Here is a 21,739-nt window from a genome sequence, read left to right on the forward strand (position 1 = left end):
TGTTAAGTAAAATGCTCTAAAAATCACATCATACTTTCTGCAAATTTACATTTATAGCTATTTTTTTATTACAAAGGATAGCTACCCACCCCAAAATTTGAGGGACAGCTATTCCTATGGGAATAGCCCTATTTTTATGGATGACAAAATTAAAAGTTCTGAGAAGAAAAACAGATTCTCAATATTGTATAGTAAGTGGGTGAGTTGAAAATTAAATTCATGTCTTTTGATTCACAGTCCAGCCCTCTTGCCAATATATCATGCTGCAATCCATCTATTTTCATAATGAAACAGAAAATTAATTCCATCAGAAACATTTTCTGGTCCCAAGACATACAATAAATCATACTAAATGATGCAGCAACTTCTTTCCAAAATAATAAATAATGTCTATTTAAATCATTATTAATAATACTCAAAATAAGATACAAATTATAAATAACATACTAAATGATACTAAGTAAATAAATTAAAATTTTAAATATTTTTCTAGAAATTTCTTTGGAAATTAAGACTCACAAGCACTGACTATCAATTAATATAGATATAGGTTTGTTTGTTTTTTAACTGTACTATTTGGTTAATTCAGTTAATCATTAAATATCTATTGAGTACATATTAGATGCCTGGCAGTTATCATTATGATATTAATTCATCAGAGGCCTGGTGCATGAAAACTCATGCACTAGCAGCCAGGCCCGGAGCAGCCAGGCCGGGAGTGGCCAGGCCCGGAGCGGCCAGGCCCAGAACAGCTGGGCCTAGTGCAGCCGCGCCGGAGCAGCCGAGTCGGAAGCAGCCAGGCCCAGAGCAGCCAGGCTGGAAGCATCCAGGCCCGGAGCTGCCGGGCCCGGAGCAGCAGCGGCGGGCCCGGAGCAGCAGCGGCCAGGCCGGGAGCAGCTGGGCCTGGAACAGCTAGCTCCTCGCCTGCCCATGCCCCAGGGCTGCCTCTCAGACATGGCTGGAAACTTTTGGGGGAAGTTGAGGGTCTGCTGAATCAAATGGTGAAGGCTTAGATCTGGATGTGTTGAGTTGTTGTAGCACTGGGGTGTTGATCTGTGAGTGCCTTATGTGTGGTCTGGATGAGGTTGGTTGATCTATTTGGATGTGTCTTTTGTTAGAAGTGTATCCTTGGGAATATGGAGGTATTATTGACTTGAGAAAATGCTAAGTAATTGATTTGCTACCCGAAAAATTTAAAGTTCTGAAAGTTTAAGGTCTCTTGCCAAAATGAGGTTTTAAAGCTAACACCTTAATTTTAATGGAGAAAGGGGAGGACATGCCCTTCCCACCCAGAACAGGTAATCCAATTCCAGCCAGCTGCTATCTTTAAATAATGTGTTTATTTACATTTGAATGGCTATGCTTGTTGATAACCCAAGGGCAAGTTTACATGTAAACAAGTTTGCTTCTCAGTTCTCAGGGCAGAAAAAACAAGGTTTAAAATTATTAGATTTTAAAATTTATTCTTAAAAATATAAAAGTTTATTAATTAAAAAAAAAAAGGAAATTAAAAAACCTGATGAACAATATTAACTGTTGATTCTAATAGAATCAGAGATACAGGAGGGGAGTGGACTGACAATTCTTGGGGGGCGGGGGGGGGGGAGAAAGGGGAGTGGTGGATGAGGGAAGAGACTGAACATAAACTGTGCACCTATTGACAAGGACAATGGAGGGTGGGGAAAAGGCAGAAGGTGGGGTAGGAACCTGGTGGAGGGGGGAAAAATGAGGAACTTTTGTAATAATATGAACAATAAAGGTTGGTTTAAAAAAAAAAAAAAAGAAAGAAAGAAAACTCATGCACTGGAGGGGGGCTCCCTCAGCCTAGACTGCCCCCTCTCAGAGTCCGGGAGTCCTCAGGGGTGGGAGGCAACTTGGTTATCCAGGGAAGGTGACACCTCATCACTCCTCTGCTGCTGCCACTGCCAGCAGTGCAAGCCTCAGCCGGCCCTGGTTACCTGAGCCTCAGGTGGCCATGGGCAGTTGGGCAGCTGCCATCCAAGGCTTGCCTGTGCCTCAGGTGGCCCAGAGAGGCTGGGCAGCTGCCATCCGAAACTTGCCTGTGCCTTGGATGGACCTTGGGTAGCTGGGCAGCCGATATCTGAGGCTTGCATCCACTTCAGGCTGGCCCTGGATGGCTGAGGGGCTGAGCAGACTGGGTACTCTAGAGGCAGGCATATGGAGTGGCCAGACCCGCCTGGGGGCAGGCCCAGCCATACCGCATGCCTGCTGCCCCAGTGGAGTTGGGACTGAGGGGACTGGGTGCTGCCATCTTGTGGCTGTGGGTGCTGCCACCTTTGTGAGGGTGTGATGGTCAATTAGTATATTCTCTCGTTATTACATAGGATTAGTCCTTTTTAAGTAGCTGACATACTGATACAGGTCTCATGACATCTCTTAATGGTAAAAGTCAACCATTTTGTCTACTGGAATGGGTGGGGATACCCCAGTAATATTAAGTAAGTAGGTTTCTAAGTGGTGTTCTATGGAGATCAAACAGTCTTTTGTGGCTAGGTTCTATGAAATCATGAAGAGCTTAGGTCTACATGAAAAGAAAGTCTTTAAATCAATATAGTGCTATAAAATTTTCAATTAATATAGCCAATCTTTCCCACTGGGCAATACTTTTTAAATAAATGGTTGATGATTGTATAATGGCTAACAAAGAGAAATATGCAGCAGGTAGACTGGCTGAACTATGAATAGTGTTGACATACTGCCATTTCATCTACTAAAGGGAGAGTAATTCAATTTACATTGTTTTCAACTCTGCATGATATGGTAACTTCTAATTAGAATGCTGTGGTTGTTATCAATTGCCATAGGAGAAAGGAACCTTTAACTTTTATTCATTCCATACCTTTCAGGGTCCCTTAGACAAGATAAATGTTCCAAAAGTGCTTCATAAATTAACTCCTACAGATGCCAATGTTTTTCTTCAGAGCCCTAGTGAAATCTCTAAATTGCCATATTTAAAAAAAAACAAAAAAAAACCAAATAATCTATACTAATAAAAGGGAAAGATGCAAATGAGCCATACCTCCACGATGCCCACCAGCCAATCAGGAGTGAGCATGCAAATTAACCCAACAAAGATGGAAGGTTAATTTGCATACACAGGTGCCAAACAGCCTGGATCCTGGAGACAGGCGACAAGCCCAAAGTTTCCTGGGACCATCACCACCCAGGGAGGCAAGCCACACCAGACCACTGGGGCAAGAAGAGTAGAGACACAAGACTGCAGGGGGGCAAGGCACCTTGCAGCCCCAAGCTTTGTGGCCACAGCAGAGACACAAAGCCATAGGAAACCTGTGGAAAGGGAAATAAACTATCTTAACTTTATCTTCCTTTCCACAAGATGAGAAAACTGACCCTGATTTATTTAGTGATATGGCCCACACCTTTCTACAAGCACAGGGTATGTTATGACCACTCCAAGGAAGGTCTGGTCAGAATACCATCTCCAGGGATACTGCTACTATGTGTGCATAATCATCTAAGAGAGGAAACAAGCTTTTGTTGGGTTTATTCTGAAGGTCAGAGACCATGCCATCCCAATCTATGCCATGTTGTTATATTGATGATCTTGAGCTGCATATGCTTGAAAAACAGCAAATGCAAGAAGAGGTTTTCACTGAAATCTCCTGATCTGTCTAAAATCAGACCTCTCAAAAGGAGTTTAAATGTCATAGATCCCCTCAATGGGAAAGTGCCATTAGCCAGTGAAGACTGACTCCTCTCATAGGACAGGAGACTAGAAATTGACATCAGACTCAAACTTTGTTTCAAACTATCTCCCCCATCCCAATTCAACTTTCCTAAAAATAATTTACTCTCCTCTAAGAGACCTACATTTCCAATCCCCCTTCCCTAGGAAGAAGGTGTTTAAATTTGGATTCTAAACCACCTTGGGGAGTTATTCATTTTTCCCTGGAATCTCCCACATGTACACGAGGTACACATGTTAATGAAATTTTGTTTTTCTCTTGGTGATCTGTCTTTCATTACAAGGGCCTCCGCTAAGAACTCAAAAAGGTAGAGGAAAATTATTTTTCCTCTTCCATGATTCTATCAGGAAATCAAGTCCTGGGCTGAACAGTGAGTGCGATTGGCTCAAGTGCCAAGCAGTCCTGGCTAAGGGGAGGGAGGCTTTTAGGGGGAAATCAATGATATGGGCATCAGACTGGGATGGAGGCCACACACATGGTTGCTGGTGGGAGTTTAAAGTGGTTCAACATTGTTTGGAGGATGATTTGGCAAATTTGATAGAAATGTTCAAGGTACATCCAAGAATCTTCTAGGAATCGCATCTGCTAAAATAAAGCACAAGACTAAACATCTTCCAAACGACCTTCCGGACATCCTTCTGGAAAAAGCGATGGTGGTGGTGGTGGGGCTGAGGTTAGAGGCGATCAGGCAGGCAGGCAGGGGAGAGCAGTTAGGAGAATCAGGTCAGCAGGCAGGTGAGTGGTTAGGAGCCAGCAGTCCTGAGGGGTCACAGATTGGAGAGGGTGCAGGCAAGGCTGAGGAATCCCCCCCATGCACAAATTTCATGCACTAGGCCTCTAGTGCTTCTTTATATATAAAAAAAAAGAACACTTTCTCTGTCCTACATGATTAACTTTTGAGATTTTTATATTAAATAGAAGCCTGGTACATGAAATTTTACACTGGGGTGAGGGGGGGGAGGGGGTCTCTCAGCCCAGATTGCAAAAGGACACAGGCCAGGTCAAGGGACTCCACAGGTTCACGGGGCTGGGGAGGGACCTGAGAGGTTAGCCAGAGAGGGACTGTGGGAGGGCTCAAGGGTATGTCTAGCCTGTGTTGCTTATCTCACTCAGTCCCAATCAGCAGGTCCCCAGCAGCAAGCTAACCTACTGGTCAGAGCATCTGTCCCCTGGTTGTCAGAGCATATCATAGCAGCTGGTTGACCAGGTGGCTGTCTGCCCCCTGGTGGTCAATGCACATCATAGCGAGCAGTTGAGTGGCCTTAGGATATCATTAGCATATTGTGCTTTAAAATTTTTTTATTTTATTGTTTAAAGTATTACAAATAGTAATACATATGTCTCCCTTTTCCCCCATTGTCCTTCCCCTGGCCTCCTTACCCTGTAGCTCACACGTGCGTGCACACACACACACACACTCACACACACACCAGTGTCTTGCGTCCATAGGTTATGCTTATAATATGCATGCATACAAGTCCTTTGCTTGATCTCTTACTTCCCCTTCCAACCACTCTCCAGCCTTCCAGTTGTAATTTGACAGTCTGTTTGATGTTTCTCTGCCTCTGTATCTTCTTGTTCATCAGGTTATGATGTTCTTTATTACCCATAAATGAGTGAGATTATGTGATATTTTTCTTTCACTGACTGGCTTATTTCACTTAGCATAATGTTCTCCAGTTCCACCCATGCTGTTGCAAATGATAAGAATTTCTTCTTTTTTATAGTAGCATAACATCCCATTGTGTAGATGTATAATAGTTTTCTAATCCATTCATCTACTGATGGGCATTTGGGTTGTTTCCAAATCTTAGCTATTATAAATTGTGCTGCTATGAACATAGGGGTTCATATATCTTTTCTGATTGATATTTCTGTTTTCTAAGGATATATTCCTAGAAATGGTATTACTGGCTCAAATTGTAGTTTCATTTTTAATTGTTTGAGGAAAAGCCATATTGTTTTCCACAATGGCTGCACCAGTCTGCATTCCCACCAGTAGGGAAGAAAGGTTCCTTTTTCTCCTCATCCTCTAGTACTTGTCATTTGTTGATTTGTTGATGATAGCCATTCTGACAGGTGTGAGGTGGTACCTCATTGTTATTTGGATTTGTATCTCTCAGATGATTAGTGACTTTGAGCATGTTTTCAGATGTCTCTTGGCATTCGAATGTCATCTTTTGAAAAGTGTCTATTTAGGTTCTTTGCCTATTTTTTTTATTGGATTGTTTATCTTCCTTTTGTTAAGTTGTATGAACTCCCTCTAAATGTTGGAGATTAAACCATTATTGGAGATAATATTAGCAAATATGTTTTCCCATGCAGTGGACTTTCTTATTGTTTTGTTGATGGTTTCTTTTGCTGTGCAGAAACTTTTTATTTTGATGTAGTCCTATTTGTTAATTTTCTCCTTAGTCTCTCTTGCCCTAGGATCTGTGTCTGTAAAGATATTGCTACAACATACATCTGCAATTTTGCTGCCTACGCAGTCTTGTAGGATTTTTATGGTTTCCCATCTTATATTCAAGTCCTTTAGCCATTTTGAGTTTGTTTTTGTTTGTGGTGTATGTTGGTGATCTAGTTTCATTTTTTTTACATCTATCTGTCCAAATTTCCCAGTACCATTTATTAAAGAGACTGCTTTGACTCCATTGTATGCTCTTGCCTCTTTTGTCAAATATGAATTGAGTATAATGGCTTGGGTCAACTTCTGGGTTCTCTGTTCTGTTCCATTGATCTATGTTTTTGTGCGAGTACCAGGCAGTTTTGAGAACCGTGGTTGGTAATATATTGTAGTTTGATGTCTGGTATTGTGATCCCTCCAACTTTGTTATTCTTTCTCATGATAGCTGTGGCTATTCAGGGTCTTTTTTAATTCCAGATGAGTTTTTGGAGAATTGGTTCTAGATCTTTGAAATATGCCATTGGTATTTTAATAGGTATCACATTGAATCTATAGATTGCTTTAGGTGGTATGGACATTTTAATGATGTTGATTCTACCAATCTATGAACATGGTATGTTCTTCCATTTGTTTATGTCTATCTCTTTTTTTCAATGTCCTGTACTTTTCCTAGTACAGGTCTTTTATGTTCTTAGTTAAGTTTTAAGATTTTTACTTTGTTGTTGGTGTTTGCCAATTTAATTATGTGTCTTGGCATCAGTCTTTTGGGGTTCATTTTGTTTGGGACTCTGTAAGCTTCTTTGACTTGTGAAAGTTTTTTCTTCCCCATATCAGGGAAGTTTTCTATCATTATTTCTTCAAACAGGTTTTCTATTCCTTGCTATTTCTATTCCAAACACTTTTCTATCCATTTGGCACCCCTATTATGTGAATATTGTTTTGTTTTATATTGTCCCAAAGTTCTCCTAGGCTCTCTTGCTTTTTAAGTTTTTTTTTTTTTCCCCTAGATGCTGCTCTGCTTGAGTATTTTTCCTGCCTTGTCTTCTAGCTCACTGATGCAGTCCTCAATTTCTTCTAATCTACTGTTGATGTTTTCTATTGATTTCTTTATTGCAGTGATGTCATTTTTCTTTTCTTGTTTGTTCTTACACATATTGTTGAATTTGTCTTTCAACCTTTTTAGCGACCTTATGGCCATTTCTCTGAATTATTTCTCTGACATATTGCTTGCCTCCATTTCATTTACTTCCTTTTCAGGTAATGTCTCCTTTCCTTTGTATGCAAACTGTTTCTTTGTCTCCCCATGATCTCTCCTCTCCAATGGCTAGTTATGTATAATAGCTTTCTCTCTCCTTAGTTGACTTAAAGGCACATATTACAACACAACAAGGCACAAGGCACAAAGCACTAAACACAAATGTATCCATGATATTAATAACCACAAATAAAGGTGACCACCAGAGAAAATAAAATTAGGGGTGCAAAATGATATTGAAAAAAGAAAAAAAAGTAAGAGAAAAAAAGAGAGAATAAAACAAATAAGGGAGAAAAACTACTTATATGGGGAGAAAACTCCAATAGAACAACTAATAAAAAAATGCAAACAACAAACACCCAGAGATGAATGCAAACTACAAACAGTAACTAACAACAAGCAAGGAGAGAAAAAACAGAAGCAAAAAAAGAGAAACAATCACACAAACAAACAAAACAAAACAATCAATAAACAAACAACAATAATAAGACAGAGAGAAAGAAGGCCAAAACAAAAACAAAAAAAAAACAAAAAAAAGGAAGATAGAAAAATAATTGGATAGTGAAGAAAGAGAAGAGAGAAGTGTATATGGATTTGGAGCAGGGGAGCAGAAATTAGATATATAAGTCAGATGAATTTTTAACATGGGTAAAAAGAAAGAATAGGGAAATTTAAAGCAGGAATAGGCTAAAAGAAAGAGGACAGCAAAAGGGAAAAATGGAAAAAGATGAAGAGAATGTTGGCATAAAGGTCAAGTTGAGATAGAGTAAAATGATACTAAAGGAAAAATAAAAACAGAATGTAGGACACTAATATCAAAATAATATAAAATAAAGAAAAAATAAAACTTTAAAAAGGGTAAAGTAATATTAGTATTAATACTAATTAAAAATAAAATATAACAATTAAAAAGTAAAATCAAATGAGAAAAAAGGAAAAAATTAGTTTCTTAAGTAAAAGATAAAAAATAAAAATTTGCAGTAATGAAGGTCATTTACTTCCTCTACTGTTCTACTTGGCACGCTTGTTTATTCTCATGTAGTAAGGACAGTATTGAAGTTCCCTACATTCCACTGCCCCTCTGTGTCATAAGCCACAATCCTGTTTTCAAGCAGGCAGTATTTCTTTGTTTCTCAGCCTGTCTTTTAGTTGTATTTACACAAGAGTCAATTTGTGATTCTACCCCTGGGTGGCAATGTTTCTGTATTGACATCCGGGGTTAAAAGCAAGAGTAAATGCAAGGAATCTCAACTCCCCCCAGCACTGTGCTCATCTTTGCACGGGTCTCTATGCATGTCTTTTTCCCTTGGCCCTGCACAGCTGGTGTACTAGTAGAACTTCAGGTTGCCTTTCTGTGCTTAACCCAGCTATGTGTTTATTTCTAGAATTCCCTCCTACCAGTATCTCTATGGACCCCTGCAGCTGGCTAGAGGAATTAAGCCTGGGTCCTGGGTGTGGGGGCCAAGGCAGAGACGGTTAGGCATGCTCAGGCAGGCAGACGAGCAGTTAAGGGCATCAGGCAGGCAGGCAGAGTGGTTAGGGTTGATCAGGCAGGCAGAGTGGTTAGGGGTGAGCAGGGTGTATATTTGAGAAGTGCCTAAAGGGCCTTGCAAAGTACTGTAAGAATTTTGTCTTGTATTTTTAGTGAACTGGGAAAACATGGGAACAGAGAAGTGACCTGATCTATTTTTAAAGAATCCCTTTGTATACTTTATTGAGAACAGTCTCTAAGAGAGCAGGGTAGAAGCCAGATCAATTAAGAGTTGTTTGCCACAATTCAGGAGTGGAATAAAGATGGCTTAGACATGGCTGGCTGCCTCGTGCCCAACCCCTACTAGGGATAGATCCTGAAACTTGGGCACATGAACTGGAAACCTTTGGTGCATGGGATGACTCTCAACCGAATGAACCACACCAGCTGGGCACCAATGAGATTTAATGACCAATATTGGCATGGATAAAGAGAGAAGAGTCAACAATGATTCCAAACATTTAGGCCTGAGCACTGGAGAAAAAAGCCTCACTGTTAACTGAAGTGGGGAAGACTACTGGAGCTCATAGATTAAGGGGCAGTCTAGGAGATGCTGGGAGAAGTGTCACGTTTGAGATTCCTCACAGGTGTTGATTGGACAGAGGTACACCCAAATATGAAAAGTGGTTCAGGCAGGAAATAGAAATTTGCGAACTGTAGTGTGTAGGTGGCATTTAAATCCATAAGACTAAATTAGGTCTTGAGAATGGAGAGGAGACTACTAATAAGTGAGACCTGAGGACTGAGTTCTGGGGCACTGTGGTGTTAAGAGAGAGGGGTGACAAGGCGGAATCTGCAGAGATGAATGAGAAGAAGTGAATGTGTTTCTTTTTGTACACTGAGCTGCTAAAAAGCAGAGATACTTTGTCACTGTGTCCCTAACACAAGAGTTCTCATCTCCTTTCTCAGCCATGTGTACTTTGAAAAAGCTCCCAGTGAGTCTGATGCACACAATTATTCTCCAGGTTGAGAATAACTGTCCCTGTGGTTGTCATAGTGTTGGGCACATAGAAGTTGCTGTGTGTTTATGAAATTGAAATTAGATATAAGATTAGCACATAAGAACACCTAAAGGTTTCAGATATTACTTTTGAACCATGACAATCATTAACCATCAGCTATGATCTTACCAAGAGAAGCCACATTGATCCCCAAGTTGCAATTAGAGTAACTGCTGTGCAAGCTAATGCTACCTAAATATACTTGCATTACAAAAGCTTAAGTAAAATGCCAGGTAAGTAACAAGAAGTGAGGAAAGTGTATAGTATTTTTTGGAGATGGATCACTTTTGAGTAGCTTCACATCATAAAGTCAAATGCCTTTCTCGTCTTATATTTATGGCTGGCAATTCTACTAGTTAAGAGTGACACCACAGAGTAAAAAGAACAGTCAGAATTTCATCCAAATCCTGGCTCTGTCATTTGTAGCTGGCTGATGTTCTGCAAGCCATTTAAACTCTCTGAGCTCATTTCTTTAACTTGTGGGATTAGAATAATGAAATCTATGCTGAAGAAATATTACAAGGACTGTAGATGAATTTAAATTATCTCATGTATAGTATGCCCCTACAAATGGTAACTGTTATTATCACTACTGATAATTTGGTAATAATTATTATAATAATGTAAAGAATTATTAATTGATAAGTTAATTAGTTACCCAGGGCTATATGATAAATCTACTGCAAAATATAGTGGTTGAAATCAACAATAACATTTATTATTGCAGTTTCTGTAGGTCAGGAATTCACAAGCAGCTTAACTGTGGTTCTGGCCCTGCAGCTTTCATTAGGATGCAAAGTGGAGATGTTGGTCAGGGCTAAAGGATCTTCTTCCAAGGAGATTTGCACACATGGCTGACAAGCTAGAGACCTTAGATCTTTGCCATGTGGACCTCTCCATGTCCTCATAACATGAAAACTGGCTTCTCTCAGAGCAAGCAATCCATGACATGGCAAGCAAATTCTCTTTTATAAGTAACCTAATCTTAATTGTCATACATCATTATTTCACACTAGTGGCCTAGTACATGAAATTCGTGCACCCAGAGTGAGGGTGGGATCCCTCAGCCTAGCCTGTGCCCTGTTACAGTCCGAGAGCCCTGCGATCCATCACCCCAAAGAGGTAGTCTCCGCCCACCTATCCAGGGCTCCTCGATGGATTGTCTCAAAAAGGTACAGGGGGTGGGGACGTGAGCCTCAAGTTCCCAGGCAGGTACAGGGGGCAGGAATACAAGCCTAACATCCCCGGGCCCATTGACAGGGTCGGGAACATGAGCCTGCTGATCAGTCATTACATGATGGCATCCTGACCAATTTGTATATTATCCTATGATTTGATAGATTGGTTACACAGTATAGCCCTTCAGTGAGGTAGGGGAAAGCATGTGAATAACAGAAGAGGATCACTGGGTGCTATCTTTAAAGTTTGGCTACCACAGTAGTAAATAAACTATACCTTTAACATTATCTGCTATGCTATTTGAAAATATGGAACAAAAGTAAAATTTGCTTTCTTTCTCTGTACCACTTGTAAAATTGCAAATAATTCCAATCATTTCCCAACGACCTTAAATGTGTGATTATTTTTACTGTCATTCTCTTCCTATTAAAGGTTTCTTTTAAGTGACTAGTTATTTGAACAAGCATGAGGAAGCCTTATGATGTGGATACATAATTGACATTGCAGTTCAACTAGAAAGTCAGTGTATTAATTTTCCTGAGGGAAAATGAAGTTTTATTTCCACTGATTAAGAGTTATAATATAAAACTATCTCAATCATGCAACATAGTAAAAAATAATAATAATAAGCAACTCTAATCAAATATTAAGAAATTCATATTAGGATTATACATCAACAACTACACACACACAAAAAATAAATTAGAATAATTTAATAGACTATTCATTCAAGTTCTTAAATTGTATGGTTGTTTGATTCTTGTGTATTTTGAGGTACAGAGTGATGGTTAAACCAGTTTTTAATAGATTTTTATTTAGCATAGAATGCAAAAAAAGCTTCAGAGATGTCTATCATAGCCTTGATAATAGCTCATCTTTCCCAACTTAAAATTTTATATCAGCAAACACAGCCCCTGCTTTGGTTACCAAGGGAAATTTCCTGAGATAGTATGAATATAGCATGTGGGAATGAATGGCTGTTTTATGTTAACGTCTTCTTTCTTTCTTTTTTTTTTTTTTAAGTATTTATTGTTGAAAGTATTACATATGTCCTCTTCTCCCCTCCCCCAGGCCTTCACCACTTTATTGTCTGTGTCCATGGATTATGCATATCTATATAAAAAGCCTGTGGCCCTAGCACCATAATGAACAAAGACCAGCATAGGTGGGAGGGACTACAAGCAGAGTGAGGCCATGTGGGTGGGTGGGGCCATGCAATCTTGCTTATTGGGCTTCTAGTACACATATAAGTTCTTTGGTTGATCTCCTACCACAAACCCATCCTTCCCCACATTCTCTCTGAGATTCCATGGTCTGTTCCATGCTTCCATGTCTCTGGATCTATTTTTGTTCATCAGTTTATTTTGTTTATTAGATTCCACATTTGAGTGAGATCATGTGATACTAGTCATTTTCTGATTGGATTATTTTGCTTAGCATAATATTCTACAGGTCCCTCCATGCTGTCTCAAAGGGTAAAAGATTCCTCTTTTCTTTTACTGCTGCATAGTTTTTATGGTGTAATGTACCACAGCTTTTTTATCCACTCATCTACTGATGGGCACTTGGGCTGTTTTCAGATATTAGCTATTGTAAATTCCAGAGCTATGAACATAGGAGTGCATTCATTATTTCTGACTGGTGTTTTGGTATTATTGGGATATATTCCTAGAAGTGGGAGCACTGGATCAAAAGGCAGTTTTATTTTTAATTTTTTGAGGAAACTATGCACTGTTTTCATAATGGCTGCACCAGTCTTCATTCCCACCAGCAGTGTACTAGGGTTCCCTTTTCTCCACATCCTCACCAGCACTTGTCATTAGTTGATTTCTGGATGGTATCCATTCTGACAGGAGTAAGGTGATATCTCGTTGTTTTAATTTGCATCTCTGATGATTAGTGACTTTGAGCATTTTTTCATGCCTCTTTGACATCTATCTGTATGTCCTCTTTGAAGAAGTGTCTATTTAGGTCCTTTGATTACTTTTAAATTAGGTTCTTTATTTTCCTTTTTGTTAAGTTGTATCATTTCTTATATATTTTAGGTATTACACTTTATCAGATGTATTATTGGAAAATATGTTCTTCCATACAGTGGGCTCCTGTTTTATTTTGTTGATTGTTTTGTTTGCTATGCAGAATATTTTTATCTTGAAGTAATATCATTTGTTTATTTTTTCTTTTGTTTCCTTTGTTCTGGTAAATGTATTGGCAAACATATAATGCTACCAAGAGATGTCTGAGATTTTGCTGACTATATTTTCTCTAGGGTTTTTAGAGTTTCATGACTTCCATTTAAGTATTTTATACATTTTGAGTTTATTTTTGTATATGGTGTAAGTTGGTAGTCTACTTTCATATTTCTTAATGTATCTGTCCAATTTTACCAATACCATTTATTGAAGACAATCTTGACTCTATTGTATGCTCTTGCCTCCTTCATAAAATATTAATTGAGCATAAAGGCTTGAGCCATTTTATGGGGTCTCTGTTCTGTTCCATTGATCTATATGCTTGTTCTTGCGCCAGTACCAGGCTGTTTTTATTATATTGGATTTCTAGTATTACTTAAAATCTGATATTGTAATCCCTCCAACTTTATTCTTCTTTCCCAAGATTGCAGCAGCTATTCAGAATTTTTTTTTCTTGTTGTTCCATATAAATTTTTGGAGTATTTGTCCTAGATCTGTGAAATATGCCATTTGTATTTTAATAGGGATTGCATTGAATCTACAGATTGCTTTCGGTAGTATGGAAATTGTAATGATGTTAATTCTACAAATCCATGAATGTGGTATATTCTTCAATTGGTTTATATCTTCTTCTATCCCTTTTCTAATATCCTATACTTTTCCAAGTACATCTTTTACTTCCTTAATTAAGTTTATTCCTATGTATTTTAATTTATTTTTGTTGCATGGTGAATACTATTATTTGTTTAGTTTCTCTTTCTGAGAGTTCATTATCTTATATAATAAAAGGCTAATATGCAAATCGACTGAACAGCAGAACGAGTGGTCGCTATGACATGGTCAGTGTGCTCCCACAGAGTAGTGCCACTCAGCCAGAAGCCTGGCTCATGGCTGGTGAGCACAGAGGCAGTGGTGGATCCTTTCCCACCTCCATGGCAGCACTAAGGATGTCCAACTGCTGACTTAGGGAGAGTGGGCCTAAGCCGTCAGTTGGACATCCCCTGATGGCTCCCAGACTGCAAGAGGGCTCAGGTTGGGTTGAAGGACTGCCTGCCTCCCCCCTCTCTGAGTGCACATATTTCATGCACCAGGCCAATTAGTGTATAAAAATGCCATCAATTTCTTAGAGTTAATTTGTTATCCTGCTACATTGCTGAATTTATTTATTAAACCTAGTAGCTTATTGATAGAGTCTTTAGGGTTTCCTATGTACAGTATCATGTCATCTGTGAATAATGATGTTTTACTTCCTCCTTTCCAATTTGGATGCCTTTTATATATTTTCCTCTTGTCTGATAACCGTGGCTAAGATTTTCAATACTATGATGAATGAGAGTGATGAAAGCAGACATCCCTGTCTTGTGTTCCTATTCCTAGGGGAAATGGTTTTAGTTTTTGCCCATAAAGTATGATGCTGGCTGTAAGTTTGTCATAAGTGGCCTTTATTACATTGAGGTATGATCCTTGTAGTTCCATTTTGCTGAGAGTTTTTGGGTATTTGATTTTGTCAAATGCTTTTTTTGTGCTTATTAATGTGATCACATTTTTGTCTTTTAATTTGTTTATGTGATCTATCACATTTATTAACTTGTAAATATTGTACCAGTCTTGCATCCCTGGGATAAATCCCATTTGGTTATGGTGTATGGTCTTTTTAATAAATTGCTATATCCAATTTGCTAATATTTTGTTGAGTACTTTAGCATCTATGTTCATCAGGGATATTGGCCTTTAATTCTCTTTCTTTGTTGTGTCTTTATCTGGTTTTAGAATTAGGGTAATGCTGGCCTCATAAAAAGAAGTTGGAAGTGTTCATTCCTCTTCAGTTTCCTGGAATAGTTTTAAGAGTACTGGTGTTAGTTTTTCTTTGAATAATTGGTAAAACTCCCCCTGTGAAGCCATCCAGGGCTTTTGTTTGCTGGGAGTTATTTTATTATTGTTTCAATGTCACCAGCTGTTATTGGCCTGTTCAGGTTTCCTGATTCAGTTTTAGAAAATTGTACTTTTCTAGGAATTTGTCCATTTCATCCACATTGGCCAGCTTATTGGTATATAGCTGTTCATAGTTGTTTTTTGTGTTGTTTTTTGTTTGTCTGTTTGTTTTTTGTGTTGTTTTTTTTTTTTATACAAAATTTTGGATTCTGTGGTACCAGTTGTCACTTCAATGCTTTTGTTTCTGATTTTATTTATTTGGGCCCTCTCTATTTCTTGACGACTCTGACTAAAAAGACCATGTGGAATTACTGGACTAAAAGAATAGTTTACTTTTTATTCAAAATAAAAAGAAACATATTTTGAAAATGCTGCTAAATGTTGGTGTTGACAGGGTTTCTCTCCTGTGAGTAAATAGTTGGTAAAGGGAATAGAGCCTGGGGGTTGTGGAAACATGTTGCACTAAGCTGTGCCTAGACTAAAGATAACAGCTTTACAACAAGGAGAAAACAAAATCTTCATTTTTTTTCTAGTCCAAAGATCCTATAGGATGGTCATAAAGTCTAATAATACAAATAATACTATTTTGTCACTTATTGTAATGTAATATCCATAAATCACTAATTAAGGATTGCTTGGTTTCCAGACTTGGTGGCCACCTTATATAATTAATTATTGCTCTCCTCTGGGAAAGGACAATGAAATTTATTCCAGTTGCCTTAAAAATAATTATTCCAGTGAGGGTCCTTCTCTCTGCTTGGGGGTGACTTCTGTGTAAGCTTTACCTCTGGAGTTTTGGGGAGAGGGATAGGAAATAGGAAATGGCGTGACCCCTAATTTCATACTCTACTCCTCCATCCTTCACTCCCCCCTCCTTCCTAGCAAAATAGACAGCATCTTTTCTTGCTACATTTAATTTTGCCAGAGAGGGCCATTCACAAAGCAGGTCATGTTCACCGTGTGAATTGCTTCTCTCTTCCCTTCCATTTTTAGTAACTCCCTTGTCCATTTGGTGTTGCAAAAGAAGAATGTGGTCTGATCATGAGCTATCATCATCCCTTTCCATACAGAACTAACCCAGTCTGGTGTGCAAGGCACCGATGTGGGGAACCCATGAGGCCATATTCCAGCCGTGAAGAAAAATCTGCTTCCTGCATCTGTTGAGATGTATTATAATTATGATTGTTTATAAATGCCATATTTTATATTTCCTTTAACAAACTGCAAATTCTTGTCAAAATAAATAACATTATCTGTATGCTCCTGGGAATTTCCCAATTTAATTAGTGTGTGCATGAGAGAGAAAGAGAGTGTGTGTGAAACATTTCCAAAAGGGAGAAAGCTCTTGTATGGCACGGATATTCCTTCCTTCCTTCGTGATAATTAGGCTACCCTAGGAAGTTCAGGATCTCTGAAACACAAGATTTCCTGTTTAAAACTTTTAAAAGGAGCAGTTCACTTAGAAGATTCACCTTGGAGTTAGCATGTGTCCAACTCCATTTCATTAAAAGGTTCTTTTCTTTATTTTAAAGCTTTGGCTATAATAGTCAGAAAGGGGATAAATAAAAACAAACTGAACTGTTTTTAATTTAGAGAAAAGAAGAAAAACTAAAACTCAATCTCTATGTAAGCTCAAGGAGTCACAAAGCAAGAGGGTTTTCCTAGTTTTATGAGAATTTGTACTACTGATTTTTATATCCTCTTGGTTTTGCGACGAATAGCTCCCTGGGGGAATTTGTTGAGTTCCAATGGCATTTCACTGTAATCCCTTTTAACTCAAATCAGTTCTCTAACTCCATGACAAGCTGTCTCTGGTTGACTGTCCTGTGAAATGTCAGCTCCACTTTTCCGGAAGTCGCGTGTGTACAATGATTCGATGTCAGTGTGGGAACGAAGGGGACATCTGTAATACTTTCAACAATAAATATTTTTTAAAAATATATGAGGTTGTTGTTGTTAAAAAAAAAAGTTTTCTCCCACCTTTAAGAAACACTTTAGTGGCCTAGAGTCAATAGAATGATGAGAATGGTGGAGTTATTTAATATAGGGTGTCCTCAAAAACTGAATAATTATAAAGGCCATGTTTATTAAAATACATGTCAGCCCTAGCCAGTTTTGCTCAGTGAACTGTGTACTGAAGGGTCCTGGGTTCAATTCCAGTCAAAGGCACATGCCTAGGTTGCAGGCTCAGGCCCCAGGTAGGGGACACGCAGGAGGCAGCTGATCAATGATTATCTCTATATTGATGTTTCTATCTCTCCCTCCCCCTTCCTCTCTCAAATCAATAGAAACATTTAATATATATATATATATATATATATATATTTCATTTTCAAAATTGAGCTATAAGCTGTTAAAATGTGTTACATTTTTTTGGACACCCTGCGTATGAGGCAGATGAATCTGGTTCACCACTGCTGATTGGTGCTTCCTTTCATAGTATATAGTTGTTGCTTTAAGCAGCTTTCCAGCCAGGCACTACGTTTCCTGTGCCAACCAAACACAAACTCCACTCACATTCTATTGGCCAAAACGAGTCACATGACCACAAACATCTAGGTGGGCCAATTTCAAACAATAGAAGTGATGTGTGTCTCCTCCAAGCTGTGTGTGCTTTCTCCATAGCATCTTCATATTCGCCCGCAAGCCTGGGATCATCTGCTGAAGATGGCTACCATGTAAGATGGAATGAAGCAGAATCCCTAAATCAATATTAGGAGAGTTGCCTAATCAATAAAGAATATCTATATTGAATGTTGTATGAGAAGGAATAAAATTTTGTGTTATAACATTGTGCTTTGGAAGATTTTGGTCGAGTTCATCTACCTTGACCAAATGGCAGACATCAAACAAGTATAACTGTAAATATTCTCAGGATCTAAGATCATCTGGGAAAATAGAAGAGAAGCACAAGGAAGAAAAAAGCTCAGACAGAAAAGAAAAACCCAGGAGGGGAGAAATTAGTTCATTTCCTGGGTCAACCCCTAAAAGTACCTGCTCCTAGAAAAAGCAGTCCATTGGCCTGCTCAGTATGGCTCAGTGGTTGAGCATCTACCTATGAACCAGGAAGTCATGCCTGGGTTGAGGGCTCTGTCCCCAATAAGGGGCATGCAGTAGACAGCTGACTAATGATTCTCTTTCATCATTGATGTTTCTCTCTCTCTCTCTCTCTCTCTCTCTCTCTCTCTCTCTCTCTCTCTCTCTTTCTTTGTCTCTCTCACTTTTTCCCTTCTTCTTTGAAATCAATAACAATTATATTTTTAAAAAGAAAAATCAGTTCATTGACTGGAAGCAATGTGGACTAAGATGGAAAGGTTGGTTATTCAGACAATTATCATTTTGGTAAACATACAGTCAGAAAAAATTCTAAATAATCTTTGCCATGTTGAAAATAAGCAGTGCTAAGATGCTTTCCTAGCATTTTAAACACAATATCATATTTTATCTGTGGGATAACTGGTGAAAAATATTGGGTTGAAGAAACTCAGAGAAACAATCAAGGGGAAAGGATAAGATAGAAAAACAATGAAAAACTAAAGACTCAAAGTATGAAAAAGAAGTTACAAAGTAGTTTCAAAAAAGGAATAGAAGTTTATGGATTTCAGGATACTGTTTGTAGAGCTAGAAATTAGAGATGGTAGAGAAAAATGCTTTGAAGACTTAAGAAGTATATTTATTCATCCATCAGTTTATTCAACAAATATTTACTGAGCAACAACTATATGCTGTGTCTGTGATTGACACCATGGATAGAATAATTGTAAATAAGCCCTTTGGCGTTCACAGTCTCCTTAAACAGAAAATAAAGAATGGTGATACATAGTATCCTACTCCTCAGAAGGGCAACTGTTGACTCAAAAATATAGTGAAGGCCAGCAGAGAAAGGGAGCACTGTTCCTCTCCCATTACAACTGTCTCCCTACGTTCTGTGTCAGCTCTCTGAAGGGGACAAATTGGCTGAAGAAAGTGGAAAGTCTCAGACTTCAGCAGACCGTGACAAAAAGAGAGCTAAATAATTATTACTAATAAAATGAAATTACTTTTTATCACCACACACTGAATAGCTTTCCTGATTGTTTCCTGTAAGACTGCAATAGCAGAGGTGACAGAATGCACAATTCCTGATAATGACAATAGGACTGAAAAAATTAGTCTCCTGTGTGCAAAATAACATCCACCACAATGGGCAATCCGTGCCTGCTCTCTCTGGACCTTTGCTGAACAGAATACCAGTGCAGGCTAATTACATGAGCAGCTGAAAACTGTGTGTGTACTGGAAAGCCGCAAGAATACCCCCTGAAGAATACCCCAGGAAAGGTCTTAGTACCAAACACAAAATAACAGAAAAAAATCGAGAGAGCAGGCATAAGAGCATCTGCACAGGCATTTTCATTAGCATCCCACAGTTAACCATTATTGCGGATGCACATAAAAGAGCTGTAATATTCTCTGCCTTAGAAAACACCTTCCTGGATGCAGGAATTCTGCAACCACCCCCCTTCCCCCGTGCTGACCCAAGTGCTCTGCTCCAAGGAACAGCTATGGAACAGCCTTACATTGAGGACTTTTGTCACTTTGAGGTGCAAAAATAGTTCGTGTCAGAAAGAGTGTTGAAGAGTCAAAGGCCACTTCCACACACTGATTCACATGTTAGGCAAGGAGTACAACTGGATTGTCACAGGGGAAGGCAGAGCAAGGACCAATTTTTCCAAGTTCTACTCTTCATGAGGCGAGATGCCATTTATCTGCAAGAGGTTTCAAATTTGAGTTTCTCAGGAAAAGTTTCAGAAAGAGCTCAGTAAATAAAAACAAATGGCTCCAATATGATCCAAACAGATGTGCATCCCCATATATAATGCATGAGCTACTGTAAGTCCACCCCAAATCCAATGAATTTATTGTTTGAGAAGAGATGCATCGGCAAGTGTTCATTCTTGCCATCTGCGCAGTAAGCGAGGGTCCTGGCAGGAATGATGGCCCAGATTGTGTCATTTAAGAAAGGCTTAAAGTAGGGGTATTCCCTAAAAGCGTGGGCAAAATGTAGGGAAATCCATGTACAGTATCAGGGGACTATTTATAGCCTATACCTAAGAAGAATCCAGGGGAGGGAGAAGGGAGGGGAGTGCAGAGGAAGGGAGGAGATGGGTTCTAACAAAAGTCAAGGCTTTCATTCAGGATGCAACAGCTTCCTTCAGTCAAGGATGTAACTGACCTGGAGGAACACCACAATAAGAAAGCTTCTTTCCTTATTCCCTTTTTCCAATCAATTTCTAGTGCTCCTCTCTGGGTCAAATCCAAGGAAAACCAGGCCACAAAGGAGCCTATAGATTAAAGTCCTTGTAGGTTGGGCTCCCAGAGCAAAGAATGACCCAGACAAAACCATAGTGAAGAGGGAAAAGTGGGTCAGGTGTGGCAAATGGATGGTCCTCAGCACAGGCCGCTTCTCCAGGAAGCTTAGGGCCCATCAGCTTAGGAATGAAGGAACAGGAAACAAAAATTGGAATAGGGCTAGCCTTTTGTGATAAACTGAGCTACTCAGACTAATTGTCCAACCAGACTAATCAAAATCAGAGATCTCGCCCAGTATCAGGCTTTCCTACTGATTTGAAGGATCCAGGCAGTGGAGAGTCTCAGACAAAGCAGAGAGGAGCCTGGGACAGCGAGGATGCTCCCTGGCCCTGTCTTCCTGCACTGGACATGCCTGTGGCTTAGAACAGCAGGCGAGGTCTCAAAGTGAGGTCCGTGGGGTCCCTGGCACAGCAGGAATATTTAAACTACGGCACGTCCCCCTTTTACCCAGAGACTTGGATGGCCTAGGAGCCGCTCTCCAGGGAGACCTGCCTCAGAAATCCTGGGTCCCATTCACTGTAAATAATCCCTAAGGCAGGGAACAGCCTGTTAAGGGCTCTCAACCAATAAGGACTCTTTGTCCCAGCAGCTATCATTAGCCCATAACTCAGACCAGGTTGCCTACTTTGGTTTCTCTTCACACAATCTCCCACACCCCCAGAGAAGGGAGTGAATGGATTTCAGGCAGCCTTTTTAACTCCTTCCTCCCACAAACACTATGTTTATATTATATATATATATGACAGGAACACCAGAATGACTGGAAGGCCCCGTTACTATGACATGTACTGACTGACCATCAGGGGGCAGATGCTCAATGCAGGAGCTGCCCCCTAGTGGTCAGTGTGCTCCCACAGCCAACCTCCTATGGCTGGCCAACCAACCCTGGTCTCTCCCTGTGGCCAGCCAACTTCCCGTGGTCCCTCGCCCCGTCCTGCAGGCCCAAGTCAGCAGCTGGAAGGCCCCAATTGGCCCTGATTGCAGACCAGGCCTATGGACGCTACCTGTGCACAAATTTTGTGCACCGGGCCTCTAGTTTAGAATATAAAAGTATAAAACTTACTTTTTCCTATTGTTAGAGAGCTTCTGTAAGTCATCTTGCAGATTCATGCACCTCTCCGTCTGCTGGAGCAACTTATTCAGGTAGGTACTATTTCATGGAAGAGAT

General features: G+C 39.5%; 1 protein-coding gene across 2 annotated transcripts in view; it reads right to left on the reverse strand.

Moving 5' to 3' along the window:
• ST8SIA6 (ST8 alpha-N-acetyl-neuraminide alpha-2,8-sialyltransferase 6) overlaps positions 1-21,739 on the reverse strand; it is a 124,793-nt gene that overhangs the window by 58,333 nt on the left and 44,721 nt on the right. Inside the window, exon 3 of one of the 2 annotated variants that reach the window (XM_084871332.1) lies at positions 21,635-21,721. The exons of the other annotated variant lie outside the window; for it this stretch is intronic. Coding sequence (XP_084727458.1) covers positions 21,635-21,721 — 87 coding nt within the window. The remainder of the gene's footprint in view (positions 1-21,634; positions 21,722-21,739) is intronic. 2 annotated transcript variants of the gene reach the window in all.

This window comes from Pipistrellus hanaki, assembly GCF_964339955.1.
Source record: "Pipistrellus hanaki genome assembly, chromosome: 1".
Classification (NCBI taxonomy): domain Eukaryota; kingdom Metazoa; phylum Chordata; class Mammalia; order Chiroptera; family Vespertilionidae; genus Pipistrellus; species Pipistrellus hanaki.